Raw genomic sequence first — 23,255 nt, forward strand, 5'->3', positions numbered from 1 at the left:
TGTTCTGACATCTTCATTTCTAATGTGTGTTTTTTTCAAAAGCTCCAATCTAAATGATTTAACTTGTTTAAAAACATTAATTTTCATCTGCTTTATAGCTAGAGTATTTTTCTGGTAAGTTCTCATGGTCTGTTCAAATTATTTAATCTATTTAAATCTTTTTTTCTTATACTAAGGTCATTTGAGGTTAAATAGCTAAGGTCATTTGAGGCTAAATGTCTTTTTTCCCCTCATGTCCAAATTACATGGACTTTTGTGGATCCAAACATAGGAGAGATTTCTTATGGAGATGGGGATGGACCAGGGTCAATTTCTCAGCTTCATGGCCCATGGTCTCTCTCCTGTTATAATGAAGGACCAAAAATATAGCCTTTTTGTGTAACCCTTCTCTATTTGTCAAAGCGAAGTCTAGTTGGAAAGATTTTCCACCTTTAGCTCTGTGTTTCCTAGAAGTCTACAGACCTTCCACAGAGGAAGATCTTTTCCTCTTGAGTCTGCTGGCCACCCAGCCTAATACAAAATGACACTGCTTTACCATTCCCAATGTAAGTTTTCCCTCTCCTTTATTCCAAATGTTTTTGTTCTGCTCTATACTTCTTTCCAACATTTTCCCCTCTTAGACCGTGGCTCAGTCCTCCTGGAAAGAAGCATGTGCTGAATAGTTCTGATACCCTTCAGAGCTTAGAGCACTACAGCACTAATCAATTCTCTTGCATCCACACAAACACATAGAAGTGGGGTTGTTTTTGGTTTTTGTTGTTGCTTTGCACTCATCCAGAATGCGATGCCCATTCTCAAATCTGTTCATCCATACTTCCTTTCCGGTAGAGTCCTTTCAACAGTTTTAGGGAATATAGCTCACAATGACTTATCAGTAACCCCTTCATTCTTGCTGCTTCCCACTTCCGTTCTGCTGATCCTGCATCCATTCAGCGTTGAGGTAGGCAGGTACACCTGCCCATATTCTGGTATTTGTAGGGATTCCTTTGCTAGAATTTCTTGAAGATTATTTTTTGAAGAGCTAGTGAACCCCTGGTCCAGAAAGAGTTATTTATCATTAGGAAGACTGGCTATAATGTGATGTAAGATAACTGCAAACCTCTTTGTAGTCTATAATTTTAAAGAAGCAGATTGGTCTCAAAGATGTCAACACTTCTTTGGTCTCTTGAAAAATGTCTACCTGCTTATGCACAGGGTTTCTTAGAAAACTCACTTATTTAAATGAATCAAGTTTATGTGTGGGATGGGACTCAGTCTGCAAGGACAGAACAATTCCTTGAGTAATTACAACTTAAAAGCACTCCTTAAAAAAATTGGAAAAATAGCAGATAAACCACACAACAGTAAAAAGTTTTTTATAATCTGGAAACAAAATGAACTTACAAAATCTATATTAAAATGAGACTTCTAGGGGCGCCTGGGGGGCTCAGTCGCTGAGCGTCCGACTTTGGCTCAGGTCATGATCTCGCGGTTTGTGAGTTCCAGCCCCGCAATGGGTTCTGTGCTGACAGCTCAGAGCCTGAAGCCTGCTTCAGATTCTGTCTCTCTCATGGTCTGTCTCTCATGGTCTGTCTCTCCCTTTCTCTCAACCAACTTCACAAATCTATTATATAAAGTGAGCTAAGAATCTGCATTAATATTAGTGGTGCTCATAATTTTCATAATACTTTAACAAAAACTAAGTGTTGGGCGCCTGGGTGGCTCAGTTGGTTGGGTGTCCGACTTCGGCTCAGGTCATGATCTCACAGTCTGTGAGCTTGAGCCCCACATTGGGCTCTGTGTTGACAGCTCAGAGCCTGGAGCCTGTTTTGGATTGTGTCTCCCTGTCTCTCTGCCCCTCTCCTGCTCATGCTTTGTCTCTGTCTCAAAAATAAATAAAAAAAACTTAAAAAAATTAAAAAAAACAAACAAAACCCCACTAAGTGTTAATGGTATACAGGAGAGTAAAAGTATCGATACCTACACAAGTAAAATAACACACTTTATTTTAAAAAACAGTTCAACACTTAATGTTATTTTAACTTTGAAGACAGTATATATAACTAGAATGATGATCTGTGCAAAGTTTTCATGTGATCACATTTAAGACAACTATTAAACCAAAAATTATATTCTTTTACCTAAGTAGAGGATAACCAAATTATATCTTCTAATATATTTAAATTATCCCTATAAACTAGACATTCTCTTTTCTTGTTTTGTTATTGTTACTTTACAGAAAAAGCTTCCTATCACAGTTAATACTTAGAAATACATTTTGGAGCAGATAAAATCTTAGTGTAAATTCCTGCTCTACTACCTACTAGCTGTAAGATTTTGGGCAAGTTTCTTAACATTATTAAGCTCATTTCCTCCTCTATACAATGGAGAAAATGTTTCAAAGATTGAGGTAATATGTGTTATGGGCTGAATTGTGTCCCCCTCAATTCATTCGTTGAAGTCTTAGTCCCCAGTACTTCAGAATGTGACTGTATTGGAGGCAGGCTTTTTAAAGAGGTAATTAAATTAAGATGAGGTCATTAGGGAGGGCCCTCATCCATTATTAGTGTCCTTACAAGAAGAAGAAATTAGGACACAGATACAGAGGGAAGACATGAAGACACAGGGAGAAGACATCCATCTACAAGTGAAGGAGAGAGGCCTCGGAGGAAACCAACTCTGCCCACACCTTGATCTCAGACTTCTAGTCCCCCGATTTGGGAGATAATAAATTTCTGTTGTTTAAGCCTCCTAATGTGTGCTATTTTGTTATGCCAACCCTACCAAATTAATACAATATGTAAAGAATTTAGAATAGTGCCTGGAACATGGTAGGTAATTAATAATTTAATTACTATATTATTTCCCCAGAGCTCTTCTAATGTTCAACTCCACACATAATTTGGTTCTTACAATGTTCGATTTATGGCTAAGTAGCAATAGAGCTCTGCGATGGGCTCTCAGCATCCCTGCACTTTCTTGCTGAGTTTGAGCTCTCTTGGTTTTGTTTTTTGTTTTGTTTGTTGAGCTCTCTTTTTCCAGGTCATTTCTCAGGGATGTGTTTCCAGTGAGTCACCTTCAATGATGAGTATCTCACTCCAGACAAAGAACAGGCTTACTTCTGCTTACTGTAAAAGTTGTGAATTGCCTAAGTTAGGTGTTCCTCTCCTATAACACAACACATTGTATATGCAGGCATTCATCATGGGCTTTTATGGTACCCCTGTGGGACTTGGAAAGACAGAGGATCAACATGAAGCTCTGCCTACTATACAACCATTTGTTTCCAACCCAGAAGTCTCATGTCTCCTGCCAGTATCCCATGGAATTTTAGTTGTTAGCTTGTAAACAGGGCAAAATCTCAGACCCTGCCAGTTCTTGACAGTTTTGGCTGAGAAAGCCATAGTTTCCTGGAAAAGATGAGGGACCCAATGGGCTGGGTTGAGAGAGATAAGTCTTCCTGAGATCCAACAGTAAATGTTTTCACCTAAGTAGTTGGAAAGGGGAAGGGGAATATAAGTTCCCACTGTCACACTGTACCCCCACTCTTAAATTATGTTTGGAGGATAAGCAGTGTGAAGTAAGATTAAAACAAACCAGTCAAATCATGTATTGGTTGTTGTTCCCTTGCCTCAGGGTGGGAAAAGAAACAATATTAATATAACAAGGCAGCATCCCCCACGGCTCTAGCCAAGAAGAAATTTGGCTGTGGCTGCTAAGTCAAGGGGTCCTCAAAGCTGAAACAAATGCTGCCAGCAATGAGTAACTAAAACTTTGAGCAGATCAAAATTGTAGGTTTGTTGAGCACAAGTTGGGCAGCTGATCAAAACCAAAGTTAAATGCAAAGCATTGCTTACTGGCACAGAACCATTCTCTCCCTCTGCACTTCTTGGTAACTCCTTCACCCTGACCTTAGCTGCTTTAAGGAAAAAGCCAAGTGTGGTGGGGAAACTTGGGGGAAGAAAGTGGCTCTGTTGGATACAGGTGCCCAAGTTCCCATTCTAGGGGAAATTGGTATTAGACATAGGGTGGTCAAAGGTACCAAGGGCTGTAGGACACTGAGGAGGTACAGTGCTATATGGAGGGCAAAAAGAAAGATCCCCAGTTTGGGTGTTCCCCAGATACTGGGAGGTGCCCAGGAAAGAAGTTGACATCAACACTGAAGACAAGGGCCAAGAAAGAAAAAAAGAGCCTCCTTGGATGCAGGGAGATAACAATCTCTTGGCAACTGTTAAAGACCCTAATGTGCCAGTGTTAAACTTCTTTGTCCACGTTCCCATAGGGGGAAAAAGTGACTAAAGTCCAAACTAAGATTAGAATAAATTTGTATGAAAATATATAACATGCTTATATTACAAATGGTCATAAAGTGCCAGAGGACATTTTCCCATTCAGGGTATTACTGCATGTAGAGAAATGAGACAAACTTCCTGCCATCTACTACCACACCCTAACCTACCCTAATCCTTTGGCAGGTTGGGATTTAGTGTGAGTGCCTCAATGTTCTGATGTCCCAAATGTTCACTAGATAGATGATGGTTCTGGTGGTTAAGTTAGAAGCCTGTGTCAATGATCAGTAGCTCTGACTGTGGCTATTATCTTCTTCTACCAGTAAAAGTGGCTGATAAACCTGAGCAAAATTCAGAACTTTGTTTGCCAAGTAGTTTCTCAAGATTATTTAGACAGAGTAATAGCACTTAATTCCTCTGAGAGCCAAACACACAAAAGTTGTCTCCTTAATAAGACTCTTATTCAGTATTGGAGGCAGTTCATAATGCTATCAATGGCAGCTTCTAGATGTGAAAATGTACAAACACAGGAACCAGGACAACCTAGTTTCAATCTGACTGATTTTATACTTCTATTAATGTTTGAGTAGCCTTGGATTTCGCCATGTATAGCAATAAGGCTGCAACCACTGAGTGGCACTACCTATGTGACTTAATCAAATCACATAATGGCTATTAGGTTTCACAACAAATCTTTAAGTACAGTGACCTCGCCCTGTTGGGATGTGCTTGTATGTGGGGAAAATGGGCCACAGTAGGTCTCTCCATTAGGGATTGGGGATGTGTTTTGGCCATCTATTACCTCCTGTAATTTTGTCAGTGACATTGAAGATTAACAACTCAGTCAAAGCTTCCTGGCATGGGTCATAATGTATGACACATTGGTCTTACAGTACATCCACGCTAATAAAAAGACACCCCTCCCTTGGAATTTAAAATTGACTAAATTCAAGACCCTAGGGGGCATCACTGAGATCAATACTACAGACCAGTTTCATCCTGCTGCTCAGAGTCTGACAGTAGCCTTAATTAACTGCTATATGAAACCAATTAAATAGATTTGGTATTGACTAAACAACCTGTCAGATTAATTGGACTAGCCAAGAGAGTGGCATTCTTACATGAAAATTCAAGTTTGGCCAAGAGCACGTCAGGTTAAGGAGTGAGTATTTGGAAGAGGCCATCCATTATGGGCTCTGAGTGACACTGCATATTTCTGGGTATGCCATGAATACAAGGACCTGACCTATCTTTACCCAGTCCGTGTCTCTGGCTTGTATTTACACTGAACAACCTTGAGGCATGAGGTAACAACTCCCCCTGGACAAAGAACAGGATTGTTTCTGTTGACTATAAAAGCAGTGGAAGTCCCTAGCTCAGTGTTCCTTTTCTATAACACAACTCACTGTGTGTGGGTTCCATCACTGTGTGTGTGCTGGCTTCCATCACTGATACAAACCAACAGGAAGCCCTGGCTACCACTTTTGCTTGTGAATAATAAAAGTGCTTTGTCTCTGGCCCAGGTGTCTCATGTATCCTGTAGCATCCCATGAAATAGTAACAGGCTCAACTGTTAGCCTGTAAGTCTGGTGAAATCTCAGACCCTGCAGTTGTTGACAGACATCAGTAATTTTCTTCTTGGTAATAGCTGGCATTTTAGGCACTATGACTTGGCTACTAGGAAATTTATTATTAGCGAGATACATTATAAAAGATTATTTTCCAAAGACTTAGCCAATAACACTACAAAAATAAAAAGCCCTCTGTTTCCTGTGAATTTATCTGTGTGTGTCCAAGTCCAGTAATAATTTCACTGTCTGTCTGAAGTACCAAAAGCACTAAATCCAAAGCTCGGCGCCACGCCTCAGTCTTTGGTGTAACAATGTCATAAACGCTTGGAATCTGTTTCAGTTGATTTGAAATGCCTGAATTAAAAATTCCACTATTTAGTTTACTGTATTCATTCAAGATGTAAGATGAAGGAGAGCCAGAGTCTGTGGCACTTTGTAGATGTTGTTGAATGACTGTGCTGGCTCCCAATTCTGATGAGCAATTGGCAGTGTTATACATGAGAGCTGAAAGGTATTTGTGCCATCCATTTGCCAGGCATTTCAGCACAGTTGATCTGTATAGTGCCAGAGATGAGGCCAGCCAAGAGGAAGTATTATGAAGCCATCCTGAACAGACGCAGTTTCTTTTACTCAGTGATTGCTCTGCAAGAATTTGAAGATGGCTAAGACACAAAAATTCAACTGTGCCACCTCCAAGAAAGACCTTTTGCTCTCTTAGAGCATAATACAGACGATAGGCACAAGTCCAGAACCTGTCTTCTTTGGCTTGCATCTGTGCAGGGAGTGGGCTAGTGAGCACTACTGTAACCAAATTAATTCCTTCTGTTTTTATCATGATTGTCAGTATGTTGATCCTATCTATGACATCTGAGGGAATACTTCTCCAGAAGGTCACACAGACCCCACTGCCCACACAGTTTTCATTCACTTGTGTAATGTAGGCCACCTGTACTGCTCCTGAAGCTTCCGCGAAAGCCTGCATCACACTGCTGTTCACTGAGCCAATTACCAACCGCTTACTGTGCATGCACTTTTCAATTAAGTCTTCAGACACATTTCCTTGTACCAGGACAAGGTTCACATTGAACTTGATTAATACCTGTAATACATAATCTGTCCATTGTTCTTCTGAGCTGTCTTGTTGAACCTTCATGCTTTCTAATAGCGTGTTAATATTTGCAGCCTTATTAAATCCCAGGTGGCGATAATTCTCTGTGAGGTCACCCTCAATGAGAATAATCTGGACAGGCTGATTCTGCAATTCCTTGATCAGAGTAGCATTAGATACTGATACAACAGTGATATATCCTGGGCAGACACAAGAAAAAGTTTCAGGTACACCGGGTAAACAGCAAGTGAAGATTCTTGAAATGTCGAACATAAATGGTATTGTACAGTTGCCTTGTTGCGTACTTGCATTCTGAAATTGTAGTCGAACTGCTTCATCTACTAATTTCATGCTGTTGTGATCTCCATGACTCAAACCCATCTCCAACTCTACCAAATCATTACATCTGTAAGTATGGGGAGTAGCTGCACCATGTTGTTCTAGAAATCCCTCTGGTTTGTTTATCCACCGATTACTATCTGTCCTATTAAAATGCCTACTGTGGATTAGTATTGACTTTCCACAGCGGCTGTCGGTGAGCAGACTCTTTTTCAGAGTTTGAGGATTCTGTAATGTGTTTTTATTTGCTTCATCTTCAGCCTGAGGTCTAAAGAGTTTAGGTGATCTAACAGGTATCCCAGAAAGGTTGTAAATGGTCAATGATGGAGAGGCAACTTCCTTGAGATCATGCGCCTTCTGTAAAACAGTATCTGAAGGGATCTGTAGAAAAGGACACAAACTGACACTACATGTTTCAAGTCCAGAAAATGTCTTTGTGCTGTCTATATGATCAAATACATTGTGGATAGGTACTTGAAGGGAAACTACCTCTTCAATGCAAGAGTTCAAGCCTTCTGACATTACAGACACTATTAATGAAATGGGGACACCCAAATGAAGACATTCTTCAGCGGCACTGCTCCATGCACCGACAAGAAACAAAAGGGTACTGGTTCCAGTTTTATATGTGTTATTTTGTGTTTGAACTGCTTCATTGAGAAGTTGTCCCACTGCACTGGTTAAATCCAAACTTTCAAGAAGTCTTACTACTGAACTGATTAATATACTTTCATGACGCTCTTCATCAATAATAAACTTAGATGATTTTACTGGGCCTAGGAAGGTTCTTCCTGTTCCTGAAAATGATGAAAGTTGCTGAAGTCCCACATGCCTTCTTTTATTTATGACCCTGCAAGCCATCACCATGAATCCTCATCTGCAAATAAAATAAAAACTTGGAACTTTATTCAGTGTACTTCATGGTTATAATTGCTCATAAAAGAAAAATCCGATATAATCCCTGCCTTTGAGGAGTTTCTGATATATATAGTTTCCATTAAATATGGTCAGTGCAATGTTACTGTATTATAATGATATTGCGATAAAGGTATGGGCATGTGGGTAAGAAACACTTCATTCAATCATGCAGGTAATAATCCTGGTAGTGTTTCCAGAAGAAGCAATGCCTGAAATGAGTCTTGAAGAACAATCCAAAAGAGCAAATTGAAGGAGGTGGTAGTAAATGCACATATATGTGAAAAAACAGTGTATTTGGGTGATACAAGTAGTTTAGTTTCACAGGAATATAAAGAAAGTAGTGAGAAATGGGAGATGAAGCTCTAGAAGAGAAACAGGTTGGAGCATGAAGGGCATCATGTGCCATGTCAAACCCGACCCAATAATGCGAATCAATCACTGAAGTGTTTTAAGTAAGGAAGATTAAGAAACAGTTTGATGGGGGCGCCTGGGTGGCTCAGTCGGTTGAGCATCTGACTTCGGCTCAGGTCATGATCTCGCGGTCCGTGAGTTCGAGCCCCGCGTCGGGCTCTGTGCTGACAGCTCAGAGCCTGGAGCCTGTTTCAGATTCTGTGTCCCCCTCTCCCTCTGCCCATCCCCTGCTCATGCTCTGTCTTTCTCTGTCAAAAATAAACATTAAAAAAAAAAAAAAAAAAAAAAGAAACAGTTTGATGTAGAGTTTGCAAGCCTGCGCTCTCAATCTAGAAGTCTGGGCTTGAACTTGGCTCTAATGCTTACCAGCTGTGTAGACTTCATCAAATGATTTAACTACTCTATCCTGCTTTTGCATCTGGAAACTGAGGAATATAGCACAATCTACTTCTTAGGGTTATTATAAGGAGTAAACGAGTACAGTGCTTACAACAGTGCCTGGCACATAATCCCTTCTGAGTACTACTGCTACTACTACTAGTGTTTTGGAAATAGCACCACTCTGATAACAGCACAGAGAATGAACTGGATGGGTGCCTGACTGGAGGCAGAGAGGCCAGCTAAGAATCATCTACAGTTATCTAGATAAGGAATGTGGAAGAGGGATGCAGGTGAGAAGATGGACTTGGTTATTGGTTAGAATGTAATGGGGAAAAATACTACTTAAAGAGAAGTTCAAGAGCTATTAGGCTTTTTCCACATAATATTTCAAAATCTACATCTAAGACTAGTAAGAACTTACAAGAGAAAAACTTTCTCCCAGTAAGAAGAATTTTTTAACAAATACCCCCAATTGAAAAGCTGTCTATAATAAAATGACCTGTCTTATGAAATATGAGCTGTCAGTTAAAGCACTAGAACTGAAATTGTAAATAATATAAACTTCTCTTCTAATTCTAAGACTTTGTAATTCTTTGAGTGATATTTTTTATCTCAATCCTTTAAATCCAAAATATCTAAAAGAAAACAATTCAGAGTTTTGCTTTTCATCTGATAAATTTGTTTCTTTCTTTTCTCTTTTCTTCAGAAGCTTTTTAAAATGATGTATGGCAATTAGGGTGATTTATTTATTTAATTATTCTTTTTTTTAACACTTATTCATTTTTGAAAGAGAGAGACAGAGCGCAAGCAGGGGTAGGGCAGGAAGAGAGGGACACACAGAATCTGAAGCAGGCTCCACACTCTGAGCTGTCAGCACAGAGCCTGATGCAGGGCTCGAAGCCAAAACTGCGAGATCATGATCTGAGCCAAAGTCAGACACTTAACCAGTTGAACCACCCAGGCGCCTTGGCAATTAGGATGACTGAAATTTTGTTTTTTCATGTTTATTTATTTTTGAGAGAGAGAGAGAGAGAGAGACAGACAGACAGACAGAGTGCAAGCAGGGGAGGGGAGACACAGAATCCGAAGCAGGTTCCAGGCTCTGAGCTGTCAGTCAGCAAGAGCCCTACATGGGGCTTGAATTCACAAGCCATGAGATCATGACTTGAGCTGAAGTCAGACGCTTAACTGACTGGGCCACCCAGGTGCCCCAGATAAATTTGTTTCTAGAATACCTAGATTCATCCTTGAAGCTGAGGAACACTATCATTTGAGATACCTTAAGATCAGGAGGAAGCCATAACACAACTATTCCTCAGGAGTAGCTTCCTATAAGCTTTCAAGGACTAGAGAAAAGTGAGCACAGCCTAGGAAAATGTTCAATGAGTTGTCTGAAATCAGGTACAAATGCTCTTTTGTGAAAATTTCAATTCTGTAAAATAAAAATAAAACTCTTGATACACTCAGACATATCCCTAGACAGCATAAAAATATATTCTAGGACTCCAATACTCTAATCCTGAGACCCATGATATCTTACAATGATCTGATCTTAGCATGTTTTTGCTGTTCTTTACCCCTCACCCCCATATTATCAATTCTCGACTTACTCAGTTTAAATTCTAAATTCCTATTTGTCAATTACAATCACTCCCTTGCAAATATACCCTCAAAATCCTTATCCCTCTTTAGGTTCATCCTACTCACCTTGCAAAGTCACAAAGCCTGATGAAATCCAACTCTCTGTCTTACTCCATGCTTACCCTGGTACAGCTGAAATAAACAGAAAAACACACACAACCATACTGGTGTCATTTCAAACCTCAAGTGGCCCTTAGTATTGCCTGAAAATCTACTTCCCTACTTCACTTATCTTTTTATAAAAGATTATCATTTACTGGGTTCTATTTTTAAAAGTTTTGCCTACCCTTGACTACAAAAGATATTCTTCTATACTTCTAAAAATGTTATGGTTTTAATCTTTTTTTTTTTTTTAATGAGGTGAACACATAACATAAACCATTTTAAAATGTACAATTCAGTGGCACTTAGTACATTCACAGTGTTGTACAATCACTACCTTTATCTAGTTCGAAAACATTTCCCTCACCCCAAAAGAAAACCCTTAAAGCCATTAAACATTCTCTTCCTGTTCTCTCCTCCAGCCTCTAGCAACCAATGCCTTATGTCTCTATGGATTTACCTATTCTGGATATTTCATGTAAATAGAATCACACAATACTCTTTCACTGAGCATAATGTTTTTGAGGTTTATCCACACTGTATTATGTATCAGTACTTCATTCCCTTTAGGGCTGAGTAATATTCTATTGTATGTATATATCATCTTGTTTATTTATCTGCTGATAAATATTTGAATTGTTTCTACCTTTTGACTATTGTGAATTTGTGCTGTTATCAACATTTGTGTACAAGTGTTTGAATATCTGTTTTCAATTACTTTGGGTATACACCTAGGAGTGGTCACATGGTAATTTTATGTTTAACCTTCTGAGGAACCACCAAACTGTCTTCTAGAGCAGCTAAACCATTTTACTTTCTCACCAGCAAGAAATTTCTCCACATCCCTGCTGTATTGATTTCCTAGGGCAGCTACACTAAATTACCAAAAACAGGGTGGCTTAAAACAATACATTTTTATTCTCTCATGGTTCTGGAGTCCAGAAGAAATCAAGGTGTCTGCAGGGCCATGATCCTTCTGAAGGCTCTCGAGAAATCTCTTCCAGCTTTGAGTTGCCTCCTGGAGGTCCGTGGCTTTTGGTAACAAAACTTGAATATCTGCTTCTCTTTCACATAGCTTTCTTAAAAAGACACAAGTCATGGGGCGTCTGGGTGGTGGCTCAGTCGGTTAAGCGTCCGACTTCGGCTCAGGTCATGATCTCGCGGTCTGTGAGTTCAAGCCCCGCATCAGGCTCTGGGCTGACAGCTCAGAGCCTGGAGCCTGTTTCGGATTCTGTGTGTCCCTCTCTCTCTGACCCTCCCCTGCTCATGCTCTGTCTCTCTCTGTCTCAAAAATAAATAAATGTTAAAAAAATAAATAAATAAATAAATAAAAAAGACACAAGTCATTGTATTTAGGGTCCACCCTAATTTACTATGACCTCATCTTAACTAACAAGTTCTATAAAGACCCCATTTCTAAATAAAATCACATTCTGAGATTCTGGGTAGACATAAATTTTGAAGGAACACTATTCAACCCAGTATGCTTACCAATACAAATCTTCCATTTTTTTTGTTTTGTTATTGTTTTTAAATAGACATCTTAGTGGATATGAAGTGATATTTCATTGTGATTTTGACTTGCATTTCTCTAATGACTAATGATGTTGAGCATCTTTTCATTTACCAGTTGGCCATTTACATTTTTTCTTTGGAGAAATATTTATTCAAATCTTTTGCCCGTTTTAAAATTGGGCTCTCTTTTTGTTGTTGAATTGTAAGAGTTCTTTATATATTCTGGAAATTAGAACCTTATCAGAATACAACTTACAGACATTTTCTCTCTGTATGTTGTATTTTCTACTTTTTTGATAAGGTACTTTGATGCATAAAAGTTTTCCATTTTAATGAAGCCTAATTTGTCTATTTTTTCTTTGTTGCTCATGCTCTTGGTGTCATATTTAAGAATCTACTGCCAAATCCAAAGTCACAAAGATCTGACCCAGTGTTTTCCTCAAAGAATTTTATAGTTTTATGTCTTATATTATGTTAATTGATACATCTGATTTTTCTATATGGGGTGAAGTAGGGGACCAACTTCATTCTTTTGCATTGGATGTCAAATTGTCCCAGCACCATTTATTGAAAGACTATTCTTTTACCATTGAGTGGTTTTGGCATCTTTGTCAAAAATCAATTGGCAATAGACTTTTGGGTTTATTTGTGGACTTTCAATCCTATCTCATTGGTCTATATGTCCATCCTTATGCCAGGACCACACTTTTTTGATTATTATAGCTTTGTGGCAAGTTTTGAAGCAAGGGAGTGTGAAACTCCAACTCTGCTCTTTTTGTTTTACCTTTACATTTATGTTTGCAATTCATCTTAAACTGATTTTTTGTAAATGGTGTGAGGTAGGGGTCATTTTGTTCCTTCCTGGATATCCAGTTGCTCTAGAATAATTTGTTGAAAAGACAAGCTTAAAATGACTGGCTTTTTGCTTGTTTCTAATTTCTAACATGTTTTGAGAGCTTATTAAGTATGAGGTACTTTACATGCACTATATAATATAGTTCTCACAATATAATGAGGTGCAAAAAGCCTATGAAAATGAAAAATTGTTAAGTAACTTACAAAATCTCACAGCTAGAAAGTAATAGGTAATGAACTAAAACCCAGATTTGTCTAAAACCAAAGTCCCATGTTATTAACTACCATACAATACTACCTTCTGGCTGCCCCTCTACCCAACATGATAGCAATTCACCCTCTCTTCTGTAGAATCTTCCATTGCATTTCCCACTTCCAAACCTTATTGCCTTCTTCTAAATTTTTTTTTAACGTTTATTTACTTTTGAGAGAGAGAGAGAGACAGAGACAGAGCATGAGCAGGGGAGGGGCAGAGAGAGAGGGAGACACAGAATCTGAAGCAGGCTCCAGGCTTTGAGCTGTCAGTGCAGAGCCCGATGCGGGGCTTGAACTCACAAACCGTGAGATCATGACCTGAGCCGAAGTCGGACGCTCAACTGACTGAGCCACCCAGGCGCCCCTTATTGCCTTCTTCTAAACCTGTTCATACCCTTAATATGGCTATGCCCTTTTTTCTCTAAGCATCAGAGTCTCTGTTATGGTTTCCTCTCTATAAATTTTTTTAACAATCCGCCTTTTTTTTTTCTTAAATATTTATTTATTTTTGAGAGTGAGAGAGAAAGCATGACCAGGGGAGGGGCAGAGACAGAGTGGGGCAGAGGATCCGAAGCAGGCTCTGCACTGACAGTAGAGGGTCTGATATGGGGCTTGAACTCCCGACCCTTGAGATCATGACCTGAGCTGAAGTAGGCTGCTTAACCAACTGAGCCACTCAGGTGCCCCCTCTATACTATGTTTAAATCACAAGATATTACTATATGAATGGAAAAGTTACAGAGAATTTAGAACAAAAGGAAAAAAGCCATGGGCTATTTCAGACTTACTCAAGCTTTCAAAGTCTATATTTAATTTATGTGAAAAAGGTTTTCCAAGAGAATACACGAAATTACTAAAACTAATCTACAGACAAAGAGTTACATAAAACTGATCTAAAAAATATTCAGTTATTTCACTAATATGTAAAATTAAAAAAAAAAAAAAAAAACCACAAAGCAGAAACTGATCCATAAATACAGAGAACAAACTGGTGGTTGCTGGAGGGAAGGGAATGGTTAAAAAGGGATGAAGAGGAGTGGGAGGTACAGGTTCCCAATTATAGAAGGAATAAGTCACAGGGATGAAAGTACAACATAAAGAATATAGTCAATGGTATTGTAATAGTGTTGTATGGCAACAGATGGTAGCTCCACTTGTGATAAGCATAGCATAACATACAGAGCTGTGGAATCACTATGTTGTACACCTGAAACTAATGTAACACTGTGTGTCAATTCTACTCAATAAAATATGAACAAACAAATTAATAAATATTCAAGAGAAATGCTGTTTCAGCATTTGAAGACTATTCTGTTTCAGCAGCAATTAAAAAAAAAAAAAAAGCCAGTCTTAGCATTCCTACGGTTAGAAAAGCTCCTAAGTAATTATTTTAGAGAGATTAGTTAATTAGCATAAAATAAAAATCCTTCATCTTCTAAAAAGTGGAGTATAAAAAGGCAAAGACAGTCAAGCGGATGGTGAAATACATAATTCCAAAGATAAAAACACCTCTGGTAACTATTCTTAGCTTTGAATTGACACACTCTGATTCTTGTTCTGAGATACATCAGCACCAGTGTTTTCCACAAACAGCTATTTTATTATTGAGATCCTTAACAACTTTACTTGTCAGCTTAATGTTTCTTGAACATTTTATTTTTTTTATTAATTAATTTATTTATTTTTAACATTTATTTTTGAGACAGAGAGAGACAGAGCATGAACAGGGGAGGGTCAGAGAGAGGGAGACACAGAATCTGAAACAGGCTCCAGGCTCTGAGCTGTCAGCAGAGCCCGACGCGGGGCTCGAACTCACGGACTGTGAGATCATGACCTGAGCCGAAGTCGGCCGCCCAACCGACTGAGCCACCCAGGCGCCCCTCTTGAACATTTTAACGCTGTAATAGAAGCATTCATACTACTTCACTGGGTTTTGACATCAGAAGCAGCTTTCTTTTCCTCTTATCATGTCTAGTCCTGTATACGGAATTTGTTTTAGAATACTAAGACATGCAATGCTTTTTAGGAGTTGAATTTTTAAAAATACTATTATTTTCTGACAGGTATGATTAGCTTTTGTCATCACCAAAATCAATAGTTTGCATATCTCATCTATTCCTAACATAGCAGTCTAATCATATGATTCCATTACTTAAAAAACCTTCAACTTGGAACATAAAGGCCTTTGCTCCTTTGTCTCACACAGGACTCCTTTTAAACAGTTAACTCAGATCCTTTCACTTCTCTGCTCAAAATACTGCAATGCCTTCCCATTTCACCAGGAATGAAAATTAAAGTCTTTAAGCCCTAATAATCTGCACCCCTCCTTCTTACCCCTCTTTGTTTCCTACTACACTATCCCTTGAGCACTTGGCTCTGGCCTCCTTTCTGTTCCTGGAAATGCAAGGCATGCTCCTTAACTTATAATTTCTGTTCTAGTTGCTCCCACTTTCTGGGATGCTCTTCCCTGGGAAATCTATTGCCTTGCCACCTCTAAGTTATTTACTCAAATTTCCCCTTTTCAACGAGGCCCACGCTTGGGCACCCTATTTAACACCACAAGCTCTTCCTAAGTGTAGAATTCCCTTTAACTGTTTGGATGAACTTTAACTACTTGTATTCCTGTTAACTGCTCTACTTCCTTTTTTTCCATAACATTTATCACCTTATAAAATAGTACACAGTTTACATATCTATTATTATTTCTCAGCTATCTCCCTGTGTTGAAATCTAATTCCCAGGAGGATAATTTTAGTCACTGAGGTATCCCACATAACAAAAATATTGTCTGACATACTGCAGACACTCAAGAAGTATCTGGTGAGCAAATGAAGAAATGGCTTTCACCATATTTGCTAAATCTTAACTTTTAAGTACAAAACTGAAAAGATTAAACAGATGGTGCTGTCAGTATTCCCCCACCACAAATTTAAGTTTCAATCACCTTTAGAGTTGATGTGATTCCTATATGGCACTGTCTTAGTTGAGATCCCATAATTCCAAAACGGTACCTCCTTCACATGGTTGTCAGAATTATCTTTGAAAAGCACAAACCTAATCAAAGCACTCCACTGCCTAAAAACATCTGTTTATCTTATAAAATAAAATCTTTACTCCCTAGCTTGACATAGGTGTCCCATAATTGGACCTCAATGTAATTTATGACTCATTTTCCACCCTTCCATATAAACCCTATGATCTTGCCACACAAGAAGACACATTTATTTTCATTTTTACACATGCTATATTCAGATTTGAATATCCTACCCTTTCTTCACTTTGGCAAATGCTGTGTATCTTTCATGACCCAAGGCAAATGCCACAATTTGAATATAACCTTCTCCAATGCAGCAGGAAGGAACAGTGCCTCTTTCCTGTGCTCAAGCACTTTCTACACACACCTACTGAAGCACTTAGCACCCTGAATTTCAAATTCTGTATTTGTGTCTGTGCCTTTCTCCCCGACTAATCTGTGGGTTGCTTTTATTCTTCTTTATACTCTACATTCAGTTCCTTTCAAACTCACCCAATAGTTGGCACAGTACATGTGGAAAGTATTAAATAATTATAGATTTACTTAAGAGTGCCAATGGATTTAATATTTTCTTAGATTAATTATTATTACCATTATTGTTTTATAATACAATTACATTAATAACAGCTATTTTTCAAGACTAAGTACTTCCTACCCAAGACCTAGAAATTGTAATCTGAGCCTATAATTAAAAAATCATTTTCACTAGAAGTTAATTTCCCAAATATAAGAACCTAAATCATAAAGTGATATAAAAGCAGGTTAATATATTACTTCAGCCTTTTAATTGCCATGAGATCAAACTTTATCTAGGTTAGAATCTGGTTCTATATGTTTGGTCACTATTTATTTCTGGGTCTCAGAAATCCTGAAAATATTAGTAGAAAAGATGAAGTAAATGTCCTTGAAAGTGATCAAAAGGAACTTTCCCAGTGAGACCAATGGCCTGAAAAATCAATACACAGTTAACCCATAAACACTGAGAGTTAGGGGCCCCAACCAATCAGTGCACGACCGAAAATCCACATATAACTCTTAACTCACCTGAAACTTAACTACCAATAGCCTACTGTTGTTTGGAAGCCTTACCAATAACATAAGCAGTCGATTAATATATATTTTATGTCATATGTATTATATACTGTGTTTTTATAATAATACCTTTTTCTTAAAATTTTTCAACATCTCTAGGCTATGAGGTTCAACCGGGAGTCTTTTCAAATCGTGGCAAATCTCCAAAAAAATATCTATGTGTAAGTGGGCCCACACAGTTCAAATCCATGTTGTTCAAGAGTCAGCTGTATTATAATAAGTGAATGAATATTTTTACTTAGTTCACAAAATATCTTGAACATGCATCATTTTAATTTCCACAGGGACAACTTAATACAGAAAAAAAAAAACAAAAAACTTCTCATATTAGAATAACCTTACCTATTTTCCAGAATCCTAATGAGCTGTTTATCTATGATTACAAAGCTTGGATGTCTGACTAGGATATAATGTGAACCAGACAGGATGATGGTTTTAGAAAATGTGCCATGTTTCTATTTACTACAGTATGAACAGTGATTTGGGAGACTGCTTCAAGAATGTACTTTGCACATTTTTCTTGCCCTAACTTCAAGGAGTAAGTGGGATAAAGGGAAAAAAATCTAGGCAAAAGTTAATGTTCCTTCTGAATCCACTCACTGCTGGAGAAGCCTGTATGATTTTTGTTAAATAAAGTACTTACTCTGCAGAAGGTACTGCAGAAGGCATAAAAAGAATCCTGATGTGTAAGCTATTAGGGTTAGAAATTTTAAAGGGCTATCATCACTTCATTCCTACCAGGAAGTCAGAGGTCCACCTCATTCTTTCCCACCCTTAAACTGGTCCCTAACCAGATTCATGATTGGGCAAACCAGCAAGTCTGGCCCTCTGGGCAAAAATTTGCTTTGATTTACAGCAGTTATGGGCTTCTAAATCCTGAGTCTATTGGATTATCAGACTATTTGTGTCTGACTGACTCATGAGTATGGATCTATGCTGGATATGGCTGGAAAGCCGGTCAAATCTTGGGATTCAAACCATTGGAATGGCTGGGGATGAGGTGGGGGATGGGGGGCGGTGTCTGTCTGACAGTAATATGGGTGGCGCCAAAGTCCTGCTCGGCGAATAAATACTACAACACAGGTAAAAACCCTTTCCTATGCAGTGAGGCTTGGTGCATCACAACACCTTATCCGGCTTCCTTCCGGTCGCCATCCCCACTTCTTTCCAGTCATACCCCTACCGCGCCAGAATCTCTCCGAACCAGAGGGAAATGTTAAAGGCCAATCCCCAGGCACTGTGGAAGTTGAGAAATATCTAGGGGCGCATGGAAAGGGCAGTCCCCTCCACCTCTGGTAATCCCAGTCGGATGGTAAACCAAAACTGGACCAAATTTACCCGGCCCGCCAGGCCCTAGATTCTCAATCATAACCCCGGGCACGAAGAGGTCAAAAAAGCAAATAAGGCTGCACTGAAGACTTAGCAGTCAGTGGAAGCACCTCGTTACTAACCTCGCTCTTTTCTCCATCTTCACCCGAGGCTCCAGTTCCCAGCTTCCCACCGCCAGTCGCGGTCCTGGCCGGCCCTTGGACGCCAGAGCGCCGGGACGAAGACGCCCCCTTCCTCGCCGGCATTTTGCGCATGCGCGAAGCGGGGCGAGAGGGCCGGCTGGGCGGGGCTGGTCGCTAAGAAACCAGAGGAAAAGTTCTGCTTAAGGGTTGGCTGGGAAAGGCAGAGCGTTACTCTATTGATAGAGAGTAGGGAGAGGGGGCTGGCCTCAAGGGCCTTCTTTTCTAACTATTGGGTGGAACTACTGTCAATCAGTAGGCCTCGGTGGGCGGGGCTGCTTGTGAGGCAGGCGAGAGCGGCCTTAGCAACGGTTTCTGAACTGTGAAGACAGCCGTTGGGCTGCGCTGCCGGCGGCTGAGATCTGGAGGTCTCGGCTGAGGGCACCGGTTGGTGACATGGTGAGTGTGAAGCTGTAACCGCTTGTTGGGCCAGGGCTGGTGCTGAAATCTCTCCCCGGAGCAGAGAAGGAATTGTTTTTGGTATGTGAAATATATTACTCGCCTGTTGATCCTCGAGTGTCGTTTATTAACTCCTCCTCTCGTGGTCAAATAGAAGCACATTGCCCGTGTCTCTTAAGGACGCAAGAGCGGGTCTCCAGTTTATCCCCGCCAACTGCTAATACCAGCACTCCGCTGTAGGTTCTATGATGGAAATGAAACCACTGTTCGGCCAGAGAGGAATTGAATACAGAGAATAAGAAACTTAAAATCTGTTGGAGGGTCTAGGTCTCTAGGAAAGAGGTCCTGACCTCCGAAAAAGTGACTGGCCGGGATAGCTACGAATTCTGCTACTGTTGGGAAGGTGAAGGTTGTGAAGGCTAAACTGTGGAGTTGAAGACCACACCAGTGGATTTGCGGTCCAGGGATCAAGAATCTGCGGCTACCACAACGAAACCACGCGAAACTGGAGACTAGGTGCACAGGAACGTGGAGTCCAGTTGCCGTTTCTGCCGCCACGGCTTCCTAACCCAAAGATGGGGAGACAAGATATTGAAATAAGGCTGCAGAACAACCCAGGAGTAACTCTGTGACCTTGCTTGCCAGCAGAAAATGGCACACAGCAGGCAGATGACCTCCACTTTACCTGGATATTGATAATTGGCCCAACATTTATTCTTATCCAGATCGCTGGAGTAGTTTTTCACCTGGAAGATGTAGTTTTTTCATTTCTTAGCCTCTTCAATATAGGAAAGTACGCTAAAAGGTGGAAAAGGATATCATGTTTCAGTCAAGCATATCCCACAAAATAAATATTATGAGATCTATAGGCCTAGGTAAAAGGTATGCCTTAAACACTTTTTTTCAAATATACCAAGTAAGGCCAGTCCATTCTGACATAACATCTAATGTTCTACTAGGTTGAAGGAAAAACAAGTGGTAAAAAGAACCAAGCTTTCCACCAAGATATTAATAACTAATAGCATAAATCTTAGCAAAAGGAAAAGGTGGAAATTGTTGATGGTCATTATGTACTAGGGAATAGGGTTCTTGAACATGCTTATGTATTAATTTTTCTGGTTCTGGTAACTTTTCCTGTTACGTAGTTTTTCACGCACATGTGTGTTTATTACAGGCATCCACAAGTTCAGACCAATGGAAGAAAAGAGCAGCAAAACTTGAATTGAATGAAACCCAAAAGCAAGAAATTAAAGAGGCCTTTGATTTATTTGATGTTGATGGGTCTGGAACCATAGATGTGAAAGAATTGAAGGTTTTGAAATTACTTCTAATTCTAAAACATTTTAAAAACAAATCTTTCAGTCTTTAACAGCAGCCTTCTAAAAGCTTGATATAAAGTCTCTTCATTGTGGACACCTACACCTTCAGTGTATGCACCTGCCCCATACTAACAAAATTATATCTTGTTAGGCATTTATTCTTGTTTTATGAATGAATACAACAAAAACTCTGGGTGTAACAGTAACATATCCTATGGCATAGTGGAATTGGAACCTAGGCCTGCTGACCTGACTTTCTAGGTTTATGCCTAGTCCATAGTAAAAAAGAGAAAATCTAGTAATTATTAGGTAATTTAAAAGCTAGGAATGAGACCGTGGCATATTATTTATTTGCTTTCTATTTCAGATTGCAATTCAAGCCTTAGGATTTGACCCAAAGAAAGAAGAAATTAAAAAAATGATAGCTGAAATCGACAAAGAAGGAAATGGCACCATTAGTTTCGAAGATTTTTTTGCCATAATGAGTGTAAAAATGGTATAGTAGTGATTTTGTTTTTCAAAGAAATACAAGCACAAGCAATAGCCTTCTTTTTTTTTTTTTTTTTTTTTTTTTTGGCTGGAGCAATCAATGAATTGGAACTAGGTCTTTAAAAATGGGTGGGATTTAGATAGAGAGGAATAGCAAGATTAAAGATGTTTTCAGGGTAGTAATAAAGACTGTCCAGTGTGGAGAAGGTTGTTAGGAAATAATAAAGATAAATGGCTGGATAAAGAAAATGGGGTCAGCACGTTGAAGCCTTGAGTTCAGCAAACACCTCTTGAGTGCCTATTTTTGCTAGGCACTGTTCTAGAGAGCATTGGATGAGACAACCTCCCTGTTAGAGCTTACATTTTTTGGTAGTTGGTATCAATTACTGGAGTTAATAGAGATCCATTATCTTTATCACCCTTGCCTCTTCCACTTTAACAAATTCTGAATTCAAATACCCTGAGAGCAGATGTGAGTGCCTTGGAATAATTGTTAAAAGTTAGAACAGTAAATGAACGCAGCTACTTGGCAGATTGCTGCTCTAGACCTCAAACACCCATAAGTCCAATTTGATAGAATAAATAAATGAAAGATTAACGACAGTTGTTTCTGTTTTTAAAGAGTGAGAAAGAAGAAGTATTGAAGGCTTTCAAATTATTTGATGATGATGATACTGGAAGCATAACACTAAACAATATCAAGAGGGTTGCTAAGGAACTAGGGGACAATTTAACAGATGATGAACTTCAGGTAAATTTTACTTATTTTTATAATTTTTATAACTTACATGTATATATACAATTGTAATTTATATATATTATATACAATTGTAATTTATATATATTATAATTTACAATTATATTCCTTAGATGGACTCAAACACATTCAAAATAAAATTTGCATATATATTTGAATATTATATCATTCATTTTTAATGATTTCACATACCGTATTTACATTTTGTTTTATAGGAAATGCTTGATGAAGCTGATCGTGATAGGGATGGAGAAATAAGTGAGGAAGAATTTTTGAGGATGATGAAAAAGACCACTCTTTATTAATACTTTTTTTAATCCCTTTGGAAAGTTAATAACTTTGTATTTGTTATACAGTTCCATAATATCTGAATGTATTTGTTGTCAATTTCTAATTTATTTGCGCAAATTGGTGTTTTGATGTGTAATCCATGCAAGAAGTTAGGCTTCTATCAACGTGTTGTTAAACATCTACAGCATCAAGAAAGAAAATATAATGATTTCTGTGAATTGTGAATCCAAAACCAGTATTAATTCCAACTGCTACTTTTTGGAGTCTCAGCATCTAAAGACTTAGAATTTTTTTTAGGTTTAATGAAACTGAGCCCACATCCAATTGAATTTGGCAAACAGGCTATTACTTTCCCCATTATTTTCCTTTTGTGTAACTCTTTAAAAACTGATAAACATTTGATTTTTAATCAGTTATTTAGATATGTAAAGTATTAAATAAAATTGCCTAGTAATACTTTATTTGCTAGTTTTCTTATTATAAAGAAAGGCACTTATACTACCCAGATTTTCTTGTAAGTTTGACCCTGCAGGTGAGCATTTAATGACTGTCTTGGGAGGTGGTAGGGATTTTACATATGTTATCTCAGTTAATATGTTACAACTTGGAAGCTGGTGGTATTAGCTCCATTTTACTACATACAAGAAAAGTAAAGTTCAGAGAAATTTAAAAATTGCTCAATTGCTCATAGATAATAAAACATGGATTATAAATCTTGTATCCTTATGCTTCATTATGAAGCTTTACTATGGATAAAAACTCTCAGGGTAATTAAATATATATTTTCTAACTCATTTAATATTGTGACTCTTGTAATTTTACTTTGTTTCCTATGAAAGAGCCAATCTATTGAGAAAGGCAGTCTGAAGATACAGTCTTTTGATTCCCCACTGGGTCACACAAGACTGGGTCTTGGGCCCAGAACACTTCTTACCAAGAGACATAGTCTCTATAGCTTGTGCTGGAATTGTCTGAATATCTTTCCACTTCAAACTCAATGTG

At 38.7% G+C, this 23,255-nt stretch overlaps 2 protein-coding genes across 11 annotated transcripts in view; one reads left to right on the forward strand and one right to left on the reverse strand.

The window, feature by feature from the left end:
* BBS12 (Bardet-Biedl syndrome 12) overlaps positions 1-19,091 on the reverse strand; it is a 70,184-nt gene extending 51,093 nt beyond the window's left edge. For 7 of the 10 annotated variants that reach the window (XR_006709981.1, XR_006709979.1, XR_006709969.1 and 4 more), the window contains exons 1-2: positions 18,942-19,091; positions 10,704-10,769 (exon numbers count right to left, since the gene is read on the reverse strand). Coding sequence is in view for 3 of the 10 variants with exons in the window: in XM_045468223.1 (XP_045324179.1) it covers positions 6,012-8,153 (2,142 nt within the window). In the remaining 7 variants the exon portion in view is untranslated. Of the gene's footprint in view, positions 1-1,968; positions 8,164-10,703; positions 10,770-11,650; positions 11,819-18,941 lie in introns of those variants that run through there. The other 3 variants (XM_045468223.1, XM_045468216.1, XM_045468228.1) reach the window with 3 other exon arrangements.
* Positions 19,092-19,176: 85 nt separating this feature from the next.
* Positions 19,177-23,047, forward strand: LOC123592887 (centrin-4-like). Its single transcript, XM_045468325.1, has 5 exons — positions 19,177-19,397; positions 20,572-20,709; positions 21,084-21,212; positions 21,828-21,956; positions 22,178-23,047. Exons 1-5 carry the CDS (start codon positions 19,395-19,397, stop codon positions 22,265-22,267), a joined length of 489 nt encoding a protein of 162 aa, XP_045324281.1. The 5' UTR covers positions 19,177-19,394; the 3' UTR covers positions 22,268-23,047.
* The last annotated feature ends 208 nt before the right edge of the window (positions 23,048-23,255 follow it).

This window comes from Leopardus geoffroyi, chromosome B1, assembly GCF_018350155.1.
Source record: "Leopardus geoffroyi isolate Oge1 chromosome B1, O.geoffroyi_Oge1_pat1.0, whole genome shotgun sequence".
In the NCBI taxonomy this organism is placed as follows: Eukaryota; Metazoa; Chordata; class Mammalia; order Carnivora; family Felidae; genus Leopardus; species Leopardus geoffroyi.